The 14,711-nt window shown below is 36.4% G+C and overlaps 1 protein-coding gene across 1 annotated transcript in view; it reads right to left on the bottom strand.

Moving 5' to 3' along the window:
* Positions 1–7,839, bottom strand: part of LOC113026597 (mucin-2) — a gene marked incomplete at its 5' end in the record, with an annotated part of 37,641 nt that extends 29,802 nt beyond the window's left edge. Inside the window, 21 exons of the mRNA XM_080303300.1 lie at positions 771–916; positions 1,397–1,418; positions 1,800–1,938; positions 2,071–2,222; positions 2,376–2,476; positions 2,566–2,618; positions 2,747–3,002; positions 3,104–3,230; positions 3,312–3,406; positions 3,548–3,712; positions 3,991–4,128; positions 4,210–4,279; positions 4,350–4,463; positions 4,566–4,716; positions 4,803–4,917; positions 5,006–5,131; positions 5,936–6,149; positions 6,256–6,388; positions 6,458–6,549; positions 7,310–7,424; positions 7,547–7,839. Of these exons, the coding sequence (XP_080159426.1) occupies positions 771–916; positions 1,397–1,418; positions 1,800–1,938; positions 2,071–2,222; positions 2,376–2,476; positions 2,566–2,618; positions 2,747–3,002; positions 3,104–3,230; positions 3,312–3,406; positions 3,548–3,712; positions 3,991–4,128; positions 4,210–4,279; positions 4,350–4,463; positions 4,566–4,716; positions 4,803–4,917; positions 5,006–5,131; positions 5,936–6,149; positions 6,256–6,388; positions 6,458–6,549; positions 7,310–7,424; positions 7,547–7,839 (2,817 nt within the window). The remainder of the gene's footprint in view (positions 1–770; positions 917–1,396; positions 1,419–1,799; positions 1,939–2,070; positions 2,223–2,375; positions 2,477–2,565; positions 2,619–2,746; positions 3,003–3,103; positions 3,231–3,311; positions 3,407–3,547; positions 3,713–3,990; positions 4,129–4,209; positions 4,280–4,349; positions 4,464–4,565; positions 4,717–4,802; positions 4,918–5,005; positions 5,132–5,935; positions 6,150–6,255; positions 6,389–6,457; positions 6,550–7,309; positions 7,425–7,546) is intronic.
* Between the last annotated feature and the right edge of the window lie 6,872 nt (positions 7,840–14,711).

The raw sequence follows: 14,711 nt of genomic DNA, 5'->3' as shown, positions 1-14,711 counted from the left end.
ATGTTTTACTCTCCTGTGGTCTCAGCCTCAGATACTTCTCAAATCACACAAAGCTCTTGTAGAAACAAACAAACAAATGAACAAAATATGTTCTCCTTCATTTCTGTCGAACAAAGTTGTATGACACGTTTCCAGCGGTTAGTATCATGGTTGCTAGGCAACCTGGGAAGCAACAGAGACTAGACCGTCCCATACAGACAAACTTGCTGTTTATTTTGCAAATCGAGCTCAACACTGCCCCTAGCGTCCTGGAGCACTTCCGTTGTGTTTTGGAGTTTGCAAGTGTTTTGGAGTTTGCAAGTGTTTTGGAGTTTGCAAGTGTTTTGGAGTTTGCAAGTGTTTTGGAGTTTGCATGTGCTTTGGAGTTTGCAAGTGTTTTGGAGTTTGTACGTGCTTTGTCTCTAGGGGCCACCGTAATAAAGTATGTGTTCTGACTTTCACATAAAAAACAAGATGTGTATTTAAAGATAAAGGTTTATTTGACTCTTTCAGGAAGGGCCTGACAAAACGGGAAAAGGGATTTCATTCTCACAAATATGCACTTGTAAATTGTGGCTGGGGTGTGGTCTTTGGCCTGCTGCAGCGGAGAAAGCAGACACACAGTCAATTTATGTACCTGTGCACCTATTCTCCTTGCCTCCGCGCAGCCCCAAGAGCTCACTGTGACGCTTTCTCCGCTGCAGCAGGCCAAAGAACTCCTGCTGCCATAGAAATGTTTTCAAATATTACATTACATACATAGAATAATTCATTTTTAAACTGTCACTTACAGAGTACTGTGGTTCCAGTCGGATTTTAACTGTTGCTTTATGATCCGATATAACTGTTAGACCAATGTCAAATTCAACGACCAGATAGAAACCAAGCTTCCTTTTGGTGTACTGAATCTCAGTACCATTTGGAGAAATGACGTCCCCTTCATTTTCAGAATCAAAATCAGAATAAGAATACTTTCTTAATCCCTAAATAAAATATGTGGTTACAGTTGCTCCAAGAAAGTAAGTGCAGCAACAGACTAAACTATATTAAATAATTCATTATATTACAAAGTAACAAAATATAAGAAATAGCTCCAACATATAAAAATAGCAATTATAAACATCCAGAAATCAAACAGATTCAATATATAGGGTTGACACTGTTTAACTTTAACTGTTTAACTGTTTGCTGTTTTCACTGTAAAAATGTGCAAAAGGGTGTATTTTTTGCATTTTGTTTTTTTTTACTGTGCAATTTGAGTTGTACAGGTAGATAGTCACAGGTAGGAATGATTTACCTTTTAAAAGTGTGATTTCCTTTTCCTATAATGGAAAGTAAAGGGAGATTTCTTTCAATGTCATGTAAGATTGCAGTTAAAAATATTTTCCTCTACTTGCCGGTAGCTACATGGCCTTACCCCCAGGTGGATCCTGATCTTTCTGAAGCATATGGGGTTTGGAAGTTCACAAATCTCACTTTCTATGATAACAGTGAAGTTGTTCTCCTGTGTTTTATTACCACATGTGTTCTTAAAAGAGACAAGCATTAGCATGTTTATTTTATACAAACAGAGACTGCTGATCAAATCAAAATTCAGGTTGTCCTGTACTATTCAAAATCAAGTGTTAAATCTCTTTAAATATTGTAAAGTTAATTGCTTATTTGACAGCTGATGTTACTAAAAAATATATATTACTTATGCAAATGCACCTTGTGAACAAATAGAACAAATATGATAAGACTCTGTTACCACTAAAGAACTCTGAGTAATCACAATAAAATGAGCATACAATTATTTTTGATAAAAAGGCATGTATTACCTTGACTACAGTGTAAGACATCTGTCCATGAAAGCCATATGAGTTCTCATCAAATGTAATATAGTGACCACTTCCATAAATAATACATGTTCCTGGACATTTCTTGTCTGTGCAATCCCATTTTCCACTTTTGCAGGTGCTAAATGTTTCAGAAAGGATTGAAATTAAATACATTTTTGTAATAAGACTAAAACTAATATAATATATTATCAGTTTCAGTGATGCTATGTCAATCAATCAATCAATCAATCAATCAATCAATCAATCATACCAGGTGTTGCATTTCTTAGAGATTTTTTCTCCACTGGAATAAAGTTTCTTTCCATGCTGACATGGGCATTGGTTTTCTTTTACACAGGAACCTTTACCATCATCGACGAGGCCTCTGGGACAGAGACAGCCAGATTTACACTCAGTGGCATCCTGGAAGGATAGAAAGAAAAATACAAAAAATAGAAAAATAGATGATTGGTAAAACCAACATGACATTGATAACACAAAGGCAGACTTTGTATCTACATTTTGAAAAAGTTAGTAGACCTAAAATGTAGGTCTTGATCAGCAAAAACAGCTTACGCATTCATTGTCCGGATTTGAACAGGTTCGAGCACACTGCACTCCAACATCTCTTTTGTCTGCAGTGGAGCAGTTGAAGTATTCTTTTGGAGAAGTGCATGCTGTAACAGAAGCAGGAACTACTTTAATATTCTGTAAATTAACTACAAATCAGTTTTATAGTAGAAAAAGAATATCATTAATAACTGACTTGAAGAGCCAGCTGCCAAAGGATCACAATGAAGAACTCCATCAGTGCATACGCTAGAAAAACACAATGCAACACAAAAGGACTTTAAATTATAGTTTGTACCAATATTGCTTGCATTATATTGCTTGCATTATAGTCATGGTTAATCATTAGTTTAATTTGTAGTCCTTAAATAACTCACCAGTAGTCATTGTTGATGTTAATGGTCTTTCCTGGTTCAATGGTTTCATCATTATGATAACAGGGACACTTTGCTTTGGGGACACAGATGTCATTGTCATCTAGGTAGTGATTTTCAGCACAGGAACAGCCGCCCACAGGCAAGAAGTCAGAGGTGCAGCTCTGCATCTTTGAGCTCAGCGATCTGCAAGTCAGCTGACATCTCTGATGTATGTAAGAGAAGGTCTGAGATGCTGGGCAGTTCTTGGTGCGTTTGTCTGTTTTATAGAAAATATGATAGTCATTACATCATAGTTTTGGACTAACTAATGAAAGAGAAAATGTCCATAAAACGTCATTACTGAGCTGTTTCACTTACTGCACACATCCTTTCTCCAGCCTATCAAGAACACTCCCTTTGATGCACAAGCTCTTGCAAAGGAGGAGAAGACAGCACACAGGCAGTCCTCGCTCTTCTCACAGTTACAGCTAGCATAAATACATCGCTGCAGAACACAGTGAATATTTTTATGGTATTACAGTCCTATTGAATTTAGTTAAAGACAAACAGAGAGGTTTTTTTGTACCTTGTAGTAAGTCTCAGCATCCACCACGGAATGGCACTGTGCAAAGGTACTATTTGGCTGTCGTAGCAAGGGGCACCAGTTCTTGGCAAACTTTTCTACAAGTAGATTATCAGTTTTGAAGATTTTTGAATTTATTGTATTTCTTGTGTGATTAGATACATATATCACAGAAAATCTGTCTTGAGCAGTAAAAAAATCAAAGGAATAATGCTTGATGATAATAGTTAACAACTTACCATTTTCCGTCCTAAGAGAACAAGGGTCATCAAGTCGTCCATGTCCATCTTTGCATGAATAGTCAGTTTTCCAAGAATTACTAAAAGTTCCTTCTTCTCCCTCCACCATCCCCTGACGAGTCCTCATGTCATCAGACTGCATCATGTTGTAATTCCCACATAAACCTAAAGATTGCAGGAAGTCGAGTACGTACAAAGGCTCTAAAAATATTGCCTCGAACAGTTTTGAGCATATTGAAAGTATTTGTAATTCTTCTTTTTTATTTTTAACCAAAATTTTTAATTACACTATGATGGCTGATGATGGTGAGAAAAAAATACAACACAGAAATAATCACAATTACTGTTACCTTCAAGACCAGTGGTATATTGATATTTTAATATATACATATTAACTGATAGTTGTACTTCTGATTATGGTTAATGGCTAATATAAAACCCACCACGCGTCTTTTCTCTGTAGCTCTGCTCCAGACTGACATAGACTTGCATCAGAGGCACATGCTGGATCTGAATTTGTAAACCAAAACTTGTCTGGAGCATGATGTGAAAGGATGAAGCATGGAATATACTGATATCTCCTGTGAGTCAACAGAAAAATAAAAATCAGAAGATCATATTTGGGATAAAATGATCAACTACAATCTTAGTTTCTGATATACCTGAGTTATAAGGCAAAGTGACCTTCTGTCCATTCTTCTGCACTCTGCCTTCAGAGGTGAAAATTATGGCCTGAATAAAAAAAAAATGCTATTAGAGTGTGGCTCAGTGTAAATTATTATAATTACTGTAGTTTACTCACGTTGTTTTTGTCTCTGTTCAAATGAATTTTCAAGGTCTTGAGACAAGAGTCGTATTGTTGACGTGAACATTGTGTCAAATGGACCAGAATGGTAAAATTTGGACTCACATAATCCTGAAATACACATAGAGCATTTTGAGTACAGCCTATATAAAATGCCACCTTAATATCAGAAGATTGCATATCTTTAACAGTTGGAGGCGTTGACTCATTCACCTTGCTGTTCACTTTAGCCAGAGTGTAGTCACAGTCTCCATGGAAGGTGAAGTCTTTACCATCAAAGGTGGTTATGTATGAACCCTGTTCAACTGAACATGTAGCATGCATTTGAAGGCTCTCACAAGACCATTTACCTGCAATGCATGTACTGAAAACACAAAGACTTTAAGGAAAAAGCACACACTAATGAATTGAAAATAATACTTTTTGAAAAACATGAAATGTGAAACATACCAATTTTCTCCCCGCTCCTGGTAAACCTCATTGGACTTGTAGACTTTGTCATGTTTGCATGGACACTCAGAAAGAGGAATACAACTTCCCGTGGAAATATCATCAAGCACAGTTTCTAATAAAGACGTGACATGATTTTAGACCGTATATATTACTGGTACTTAAACATTTAGGCATGATGAGTACAAAGAAACAGCACCAACCAGGAGGACAGAAGCAGCCGTCTATATTGTGATCTTCACAAACTATACTCGTGTCTGGGAATCTGCAGGTATTGATGCAAGGAGACCCATACTCATCATATACCATCGTGGGTGGACAATGTTTAGCTGCGAAGATTACAATATATAGACAAACAGATGGGAATTACAAGAGGGACCTGTTTGTATCATGTCAGAAACGGATGGACTATATAATAACACTCAGACCAGATTTTTATTTCGCTAATCTTATCTAATCTTTTCTTCTTCTTTCTTTCATATTTATGTTCTTTCTGTTAAAAATAGAAGAAAAATAGATATGTAGGCAGATATCTTTAACAAATTATTGAAGTTAATGCACATTATACTGTACAGTGATTGCTGAATGTCAATAAAAACGAAATTAAAAAAAGAATACGTAGAATACATGGATGAGATTTATTACTATTTATTGTACCACTGAATTAATAATCTTTTTTCTTCTTAATTCACTTTACATGTAAGTAATTAATTTTAAGAAAAAGTGTCCGAACATCAAACCACATGAACAACACTGGCCAACATTACCAACAATCTTTTCAGAATCTCAGACTATGAACTGCAAGATATTTGTAGTGCATCTGACACTAATAAAGAGTGGAGTATGTCAGTGTTACTAAGGGAATGCCAGATTTCTTTTAGATTATTACCAGTTAGATTTCAGTTTCCTGATGAGTTCAATCACTCTTCTGTGCATAAAATACTCAGTATTGTTACAGACACATTTCAGTCTACGTATGCGTCCTACATTGCCATTGTTAAATTTGGTAGTAAGAAAACCAATTGCTCTCAAAATGCAAGTTTAATAATTTAATTTCGCAGGGAAATGTAACTCTTTATGTCCAAGAGTCAACCTCATGAGAAAGAAATAAAAATGACAACATAAAACCTTACCACACAACTTCGGAGTCCTCCAGTTGGGAGGTTGTCCTCCAGCATGAGAGCACTGTCGAGAGAACTCAGAGAGTGTGCTGCAGACACAGGAGCCATTTAAATTGCTACAGTGACACATATCCTTCACACAAGCCTGAATGTAAGGCTCAGGGTGAATCAGAGGAATGCAGGAGCTCCAGGATTCATTTTTAAAGAGGTCTTTGCAGAAGATTTCCTTAAAGGGACAAAAAAGAGGCATTGTTAATATGTGTAAAAGGATTTATGCAAATACACATCACCACATATCTATTTTTAAAGCTAGCTGGATAACAAAAACTCACAAACTCCTTGCATGAATCCGTCATATTCTCAGTCTTCCCTGATGTCTGTACCGCTTCAGTGAGGTCCTCACAATTAATTGGACTAGCGGTTTTCCATCCATTGCCAAACGTAATGGGGCTGATTTGTTGACCTGTATCTGATGACATTAATCGTTACATTCTAACTCTTGCATACTACCGATGAAACACATTAATATGAAATGAGTATACACCTTTATCGCGGAGGTCTGAATTGCCATTGAAATCTCCACAAAGTCCACAAATGCGATTAGCATATTCATCATCAATTTCCACCTGAAAAATGCAGAAATAGGTTTATTTATTGTTGTTCATTAAACAGTGAGATGATTGAACCACTGATTAATCAAAGGAAAAACCTTATTGTTACTTCTTGGTAAATGGTAAATGGCCTGTATTTGTATAGCGCTTTACTTAGTCCCTAAGGACCCCAAAACGCTTTACGCGTTCAGTCATCCACCCATTCACACACACATACTTCTTCTTAAAAAAAACCCAAAACAAGACCCTCCCCCCAACACACACGCACACATGCTAGCACGCACATAGGCGCGCACACACAAACAAAGTTACATTTGATACTGTCATAATGTCACCTACAGCTGGAATCTTATACTGAAAGTGATGAGATAGTGAACACCAAAGAGCATTTTATCTTACAGTCTACACAATACTTGTGGTGTTTACTCTTGCTTCACCCACATCCACTGCTTTCTTAGTACTTACAGTTGTGTTTGTACTCATTTCTCCATTCAAATATTCTGCTTATTCAGCCCTTCAGTATGCTTTTATCCCCTTTGTAGTTATTGTAAATCTACTTCCAGCACAATACAATGTAGACTTTGTGTTTCTCAAAGATCTTTTAAAAGTTACTCTGTAACCAATGCCTGGCATTTCTCAAGTGTAAAGCAATTCCGATCGACTTAAGACTTTTTGCAACAACCATCAGAAATATGGTTGTGACCTGGAAAAAAACTGTCTTGAGTTACTCTAAGTTTCAGCAGTGTTCATAAACAAATGATGTCTAAGTTATTACCATGACTGCATCATCATTGTACCACATGACAGTGATGCCAACTTGGGAGTAAAGCTTTAAGTAAAACTCAGTTTTTTCCAACCGTACCCCGGCCTGGAAGTATGGAAGTTGAATACTTGGGAGAAAAACAAAAACAATATGACACAAAGTATAGTACAGTTGTTTTCATTTCAAATTTTGAGGACCAAAAGAAATGTTGTTTGACTTGGCATTGTTTTGTTTTGTTTTGCTTTTTACCTCTGCTCATCCAGAGTGACCAAATCCTTGCTGATGTTGTATAAATAACTATTAATTTTCACAACCACAAAACGTATTGTAGCGTTTCCAGGATTCTCCTTCCTCTTTATGTCCATTGAGAACGTCTGGGAATTCTGAGACTCATCGCACGTTTTGACCAGCTTGTACTCACACATACCGGGAAACTGGTACACATCACCATCAAACGTCTTGAAGTGCTCACGGCCCCATGTGCTACATGTTCTCTTGTAAACTGGGGAGCCAAAAAAAAAAAGAAAGAAGACATTTACCAAAATTTATTTCCATGCCCATAAATAAACACAACAGAAAATTACAGTTACTGGTCTATCTTATTACAGACACATAAAGCTATAACAATTAACCGTTAATGAACATTAAAAGATTCCTGTACATTATGCACATTACACGAATATCTGTACAAGCAGTTGCACCCTTATGAATCTGATCTTACCCAACTCGGCTTGGATATCAATAACAATGGAAACAGAACAAGCAAGGAAACACAACCACACAACTTTCCACTTCATTGTCGCCGCTGTGGGCTCGCAGTTAAAAAGGAAGCTGACAGTGAGACAGTGGCCAGTGGCCCTTTATATAGAGATTGCTTATTTGTTTTGCTCCAACCCTCTATGAGCACTTAAATAGTTTTTTTCCTGATGGGGAAAACATGGTTAGACTCATTTGCTATTGTCCGTATCTCTGAGCAAACATGCAGTGGTATGAGGCCTTTCCAGAGAATTTGGCTGCTTTCATGTATGATAATATATCTGTTTACACTGTGTCCATCATCTTTATGCTTTCTTTCCAACAGTAATTGCTTTTCAAATGTAATAAAATGTGAAATGAGGTCTATAGACTATACACATAACTATGGAAACTCACAGTAATGCACGTAAGCCAAAACTCTTGATGTTACAATCTTGGGATTATTTTAAAAATAATACTACATAATTATTACTTTAAAATAGTCACAGATTATAATAATAGCAAAAAACTATCAACAATACATAGGTCACAACTGAAATACTTGAAAAAATAACATTTGCGAAGACAACGACCATTAACTGCTTGACACGGTGTGTTCTTTTGGACAATTAGGCATGTGGTGGCAATTCTGTGACATTTATTTTTTAAACAATATATTGCAGTCTTTGTTTGTAGTCTTTTATAATCCTATCCCCCATGAAGGAATACTCTCTACTTTTCTGAAGTATTTGGCTTCTCATTTTTAAGGTGATGAAGGTGAATTATACTAGCTTTATACTATCTAGGAGTTAGACAAGATTAGCTTTTACCTTTTTAAATTCGACTGGCTAAATCAAGAAAGAGCAGCAACACAATTCAACTTGTACACAAAGTAAAGTCTACTGGAGCTCACAATGCAAATTATTATGTGACATCTAAGCAGTTGTTTCCTTCAAGCTGCAACTCTACATCCCATCTTGGGCTTCCCCTACTTCCTACTTTAACATTTATATATTTATATTAAGAGGACTGATTCATGACCACCAATCAGAGCAGACATTCTGATGTGATTTGGGTCATTATAGAATATCCATGGAAGGCATAAACCAAGACAAATGTCGTCTTGATGCATTCTTAATCTGGACGCTACGTCCAGATGAACAGAATCAACTTTTGGAAACAAGACAATGTCTAGCCCAAATCTGGATCCAAACACCCTTTCTGGTATTTTATACTAAAACTGCCTAAATTTCTGGAAGTGCTCTAAAGAAAGGCACTATTTCTATTGGATTGACTCTAAATTTGTCTAGATGTGGCACATCAATTTAAAGAATTAATATTTTACAGCCAGAATATAGGCTTACATGGCTAAACTTATTTGTATTAAAAAGAAGTTGTACTTCATCACCTGACACATTTTGCATTAAACAATAATAATAACACTCAGTAACAGTAACAGTAAAGTGCCAGTAACAGTTACTGGAAAGGTCACAATTACTTTTTGACACTGGTGATTAAAGAATTATATTTCTTTCATAAATACAATTATAAATTAAAATGTGAATTTTGTGTTTATTCAGGTTGCAATTGCTTTAGGTTAGGTTTTTGTAAGGTTTTATAGTTGTGTCCAACGAGTCTGAGCACTGTAACATTATATACATTGAAAAGTATTACTATTTATTTACATTCAATAACAGCTGATAATTCTATAACCATTAGTTAATCAGTGTGTTTACTGGACTATCAGCTATATCAAAGTAAACACTGGATGTATTCACAGTCATTACCATACAATACATTACTATTACAATAAACACTAATAAATACAGCAATATTATAAAGGTTTAGCACTATCGGACAATTTATTTTAGTTTTCATAGTGTTTCTCCTATTTAGAAGCAATGTATTCATCTTATAACATGCAGTGTATTTAGAGCATAAGTGACTCAAATGTTGTGCTCAGGTATCTGCCTTAGGGAGGTAATCTGTGTGTGCACTATGCTTGGTCACTACACGTGGAATACTTTGAAGACAACTTGCAACTGGACCCATTGGATAGAAGCCATTAGAGCTCATTGGTATATCAACATGAATAGGGTTCTTCAAAGAGAAATGTTCTGACAAGTGAGATGCTGAAGTCTTGTGATTCAGAGCGACCTAGCTAAAATCAGAAAACAGAAAACTGGAGAGTAATGTTTTTTGGAGATGAAGACCTACCAGAATGAAAACAGGAGTGGAAATCGAGGCATAGTATGTCTCCCTCTGTAAATTAAGAACCCCCCCAACAGCCCAGGTAGTGATCATCTTAAGTGCTAAAGCATCACAACCTATTATCTATTCAACATAATTGCCCATAGGTGCGAATGATTGTCTGTCCTCTGTATTAGCCCTCTCTGGATACCTGTCCAGAGTGTACCCCACCTCTCACCCTATGGTAGCTAGGATCGGCTAAAGTACCCCCACAACCCTGAATTGAAGAAGTGGAAGAGGATGAATGGATGATTAGCATGTGTGGCCACCCCTGATTGTACATGTTTTATGCTATGGTATATACGTGCATATTCACACTGTTTTTTTAGTGAGATTCATTGTGAATCATCAACACCGGTGTGGCCTGTGATGATGCATTAAATGTCTATGGGGGGAAAAAACTGCAACAATTTAGCAAGAATTTAAACTGTGATTTCAAAGTGTTTGCATTTCCTCTCATCACCATCAAGTTTAATTACACATTGGCAGCCTAACACTAAATACACGTTCTAATTTGTGTAAGCACACACCATCGCTAGAAAGTACAGGACTGGGACTAAATGAATAAACAAGTCTTCATCTATACAATACTGGTTAAAAGTTTTAGAAGTTATTAAGTTAAGTTATTTATTTCAGTTAAATTATTTGAATCAGTTCACTGCAAAAGTAGTTTGAATCAAATGAATAGCTTGAAATGGTACAAAGGTAATTGGTAAACTGCCAGAGATTAAAAAAAGGTGGGTTATCCAAAACTGAAAAATAATGAACATTGCAGAATTGTACAAAAGGCCTTTTTCAGGAAACACAAAATGGGTTCCCTGAAAAAAATTCTTTTTTAGAGCTGTTCTGCATCAATAGAGGTTGATCAAGCCTTGAAAGCTGGTGTTACTAATTTCTACAAGTGTTTCAACTTTTCTGCATTACTTACAACCCCTGTGTCTTTATGAAAGCAGTGTTGGAACCCACTGTGGTACCATCCCCTCGTCAGCATCGGTTCAACAGTATTGTACTGCAGAAAGTAGTGTGTTGGTCCAAAAAAGGGTGAGAAAAAGGCAATAAACAATGGAAGAGAGACAGACCACCATAACACTTAAAAATGTAGGTCTTTCCTATGGAGGAAATACAAAGAAAGTCATGGTGTCCGTGAGTACAATTTCCTCCACCATCAAAATGCAGTCAGAAACTGGGGCAAACTCTGACAGAAAGAGGTCTGGCAGACCCAAAGCCACAACTGAGTCAAAGGACAAGTTTCTGAGCATTAACAGCTTCCGTGATTGGCAGCTCACAGGACAACAGCTTCAAGCACAGCTTAATAGTGGTCGAAGTAAGCAAGTCTCAGATTTGACAGGACAAGTTGCAGTAAGATAGCCATTGCTAATATATCAGAATAAGACAAAGAAGCTATGGGCCATGAAACACCACCATTGTACAACTGAAGACTAAAAGAAAGTATTATGGACTGATGAATCAAAATCTGAAATCTTCGGTTCATCACGCAGGATCCTTGTACGCCGTCGAGTAAGCAAAAGGATGGTTCCACAGTGTGTGGCATCAACTGTCAAACCTGGAGGAGGAAGTATGATGGTCTGGGGCTGTTTTGCTGGATCCAGGGCTGGTGACTGGTACAGAGTGAGAGGCACCCTGAACCAAAACGGCTACCAAAGCATTCTACAGTGTCATGCAATACCCTCTACGATGCATCTAGTTGGTCAGGGGTTCAACCTGCAGCAAGATAATGACCCAAAAACATAAGTCTGAACTATGCGAGAACTACCTCAGGAAAAAAAGAACATAATGGTATGCTTGAAAACATGGAGTGGCCAGCACTGTCTCCAGATTTAAACCCCATCAAGCTGGTTTGGGATGAACTGGACAAAATAGTGAAAGCAAAGCAACCGACAAGTGCAACACATTTATGGGAAACCTTTCTGAAGAATATTTGACTTCTATTGTAGAAAGAATGCCACGGGTGTGTTCACCTTGTATATCTGCCAAAGGTGGCTACTTTGATGAGTCAAAAGTTTAAAAAATAACAATAAGGTCTGACACTGTCAGAGTAAGATTTAAGAAAGGCGGGACAAGACAGGAAGATTTTGTTTGTTTTTTTCAAAGATAACTGCACTGTAGGTGACATTTGATAAACTGGACAGAAATTTCCCTTAAGTCCTATTTATTTTTTTAATCAAATATTGGAACTGTATATTATATACTGCAGAGTTTTGTTTTTGTGAAACTTCCTGCAAAACAAACTGTAGTATAATAATAATAATTGTGTAATAAAAAGGTTGGGGTGCACATGGTTAGTATTAGGCTGCATTAAGGGTAGCATTCATGTATTTAAGAGGATGATGCTGATAACATTTACTTGCCAAATTTGACATTTTATACTAGCTTTATAACATGTAGGCATGAGACATCTGCTCATGTCATGTTGAATTCAGTTGGCCAAATCCACAAAGAGCAGCGTCACAGGTCAGCTGACCACAATTTGTACACATTTTAATATATAGTGGAGTTCACAACACATATTAATATGCAACTTATTTCAAAGGGATATTTTTCCCTCACATACACCTGCTATATTCTCCTTTAACCCCTACATGTAACCTTTTCATTTTCGGATTAAGAATATTTATTCATGACCCTAAACTAAACACCAATAATACGAGGTGTAATTTCTTTTTAATTGACACTAAGATTATCTGGATTTAGGTAAGTCAGTTTAAATAATAAATATTATATCAAGATCATAGACTCACATTCAGAATAAGTCCTACATGATATATGTTATTATACCTGATATCTTTTAGATTAAGAATAATCATAATAAATAATGACAATCTCTTGCCCATGTACTTTTTTTTTAAAGGTCAGATACAATGAACTGCTTGTTTTACCAGAGCAAATGTTAATTGTGTCAACAAAACCTTTCCCAAAAAACATGTCAAAGTAGACAATGTTTGGTTTTCGTATGTTATAGCAGCACATGCACTGTTGTCTTTGCATGGTTTAATGATAACAGAAACTCTTGGTCTGACTCAAAGCAAATAGATCAGCTGGCTTTAACTCAGAAAATTTAGTCAAGCAGAAACTTCCACACGGAAGTGCCAGAAACGCAGATCCTGGAAAGGCTGTTTGACATTGACTCCAAAGTGGAGAAACTAAATCCCACAGACTCCTATGGTGAAATGCCCACATTAACAATTAAAATGCACGTCTACAGCTTTTGAACAGTAACAACTATACGATGGGTGAATTCATTGATTTGGAAACTGTTCAAGCTTAAAGTTAGAGGCAAGGCTGCTTTGATTGCCAGGTGTAGCTGTAGCCAGTCTTGCGCACCAGGCCCCATCTCTACTAATTTCTTTCACTGAACTGGACCAGAGATGCTACAATGTGAAGACGTGGTACTGTTAGAAATCTGGGTTTAAATACTTGGGAGATTTGTGTAACAGCAAAGATGGTGAAAGGCCAAATAAAAAAAATAAATAAATAAATAAATAAATAAATAATAATAATAATAATAATGATAATAATTTTAAAAGTTTCTTTTACTGGTTTTCATTAGATTTGACCAGTGACAGTTTAAATTAAAGCCAAATAACTTCCAAATAAGTAATAAATATATGTGCCTAAAATTATACAGTGATGAGAGACCGATAAAAAGAGATGGTTACATTTTCACATTGGTGATTTAAGAATTACATTTCTTTAAATCACAAAATCATTTAAAACTTGCATTATGCATTTAGCAAGGTTGCCTTTTGCTTTAGAGGTTAGGTTTTCTTTAAAGTACTGTAGTCAAAAACAGACGCAGTAAAACATTTAAGTGCTAACACATCCCAACAGATTATCTGTTATTGATTTATTATTATTTAACATCGAGTATGAAACTCTACTGGGGGAACATTTAGGCATACATTTTACGGTATCTCGCACAGAGTTTTATCACATTACTGCTAAGTCTCTAATTTTAAACTTGTGCTGCAATCTGACACACTACCGTCTTAGTGACAGTTGAAAGCGCCAGACAGGTTTTAGAGGATGATAAAAGGTGTTGGAACTTAAATAGTAATATATCTTTGTGGATTAAGTGTGCAGTTGTCCTAGTGACCAAAACTGCTTCAGTGTAATCATTTGTCCTCCCTGAATAAACGCAGTGCGTGCTGCTTCTGAGAACTTAATCTTCCTTCCTTGTTCTTACTGCCAGCTCATATTTGTCCTTGGAGGAGCTCTCACCTCAGTATTTGTTTGACAACATTCAAATTACCTTGGCATTTTCAGTTTGCACTCCAGAACCCCAGATGAAGTACTGAGTAAACAGACTTTAGCAAATACAATTCATGCTTAGTGTGGTTGGATGAGAAACAGGTTACATGAGCATCCAAAGCAGCTAGAGCCTCCAAAAATCCCCAAAACATTTACTTAA

Source organism: Astatotilapia calliptera, chromosome 7, assembly GCF_964374335.1.
Source record: "Astatotilapia calliptera chromosome 7, fAstCal68.1, whole genome shotgun sequence".
NCBI classification, from domain to species: Eukaryota; Metazoa; Chordata; class Actinopteri; order Cichliformes; family Cichlidae; genus Astatotilapia; species Astatotilapia calliptera.
The sequence above is the reverse complement of the archived record's forward strand: the minus strand, read 5'-3'. Positions and strand labels throughout refer to the sequence as shown.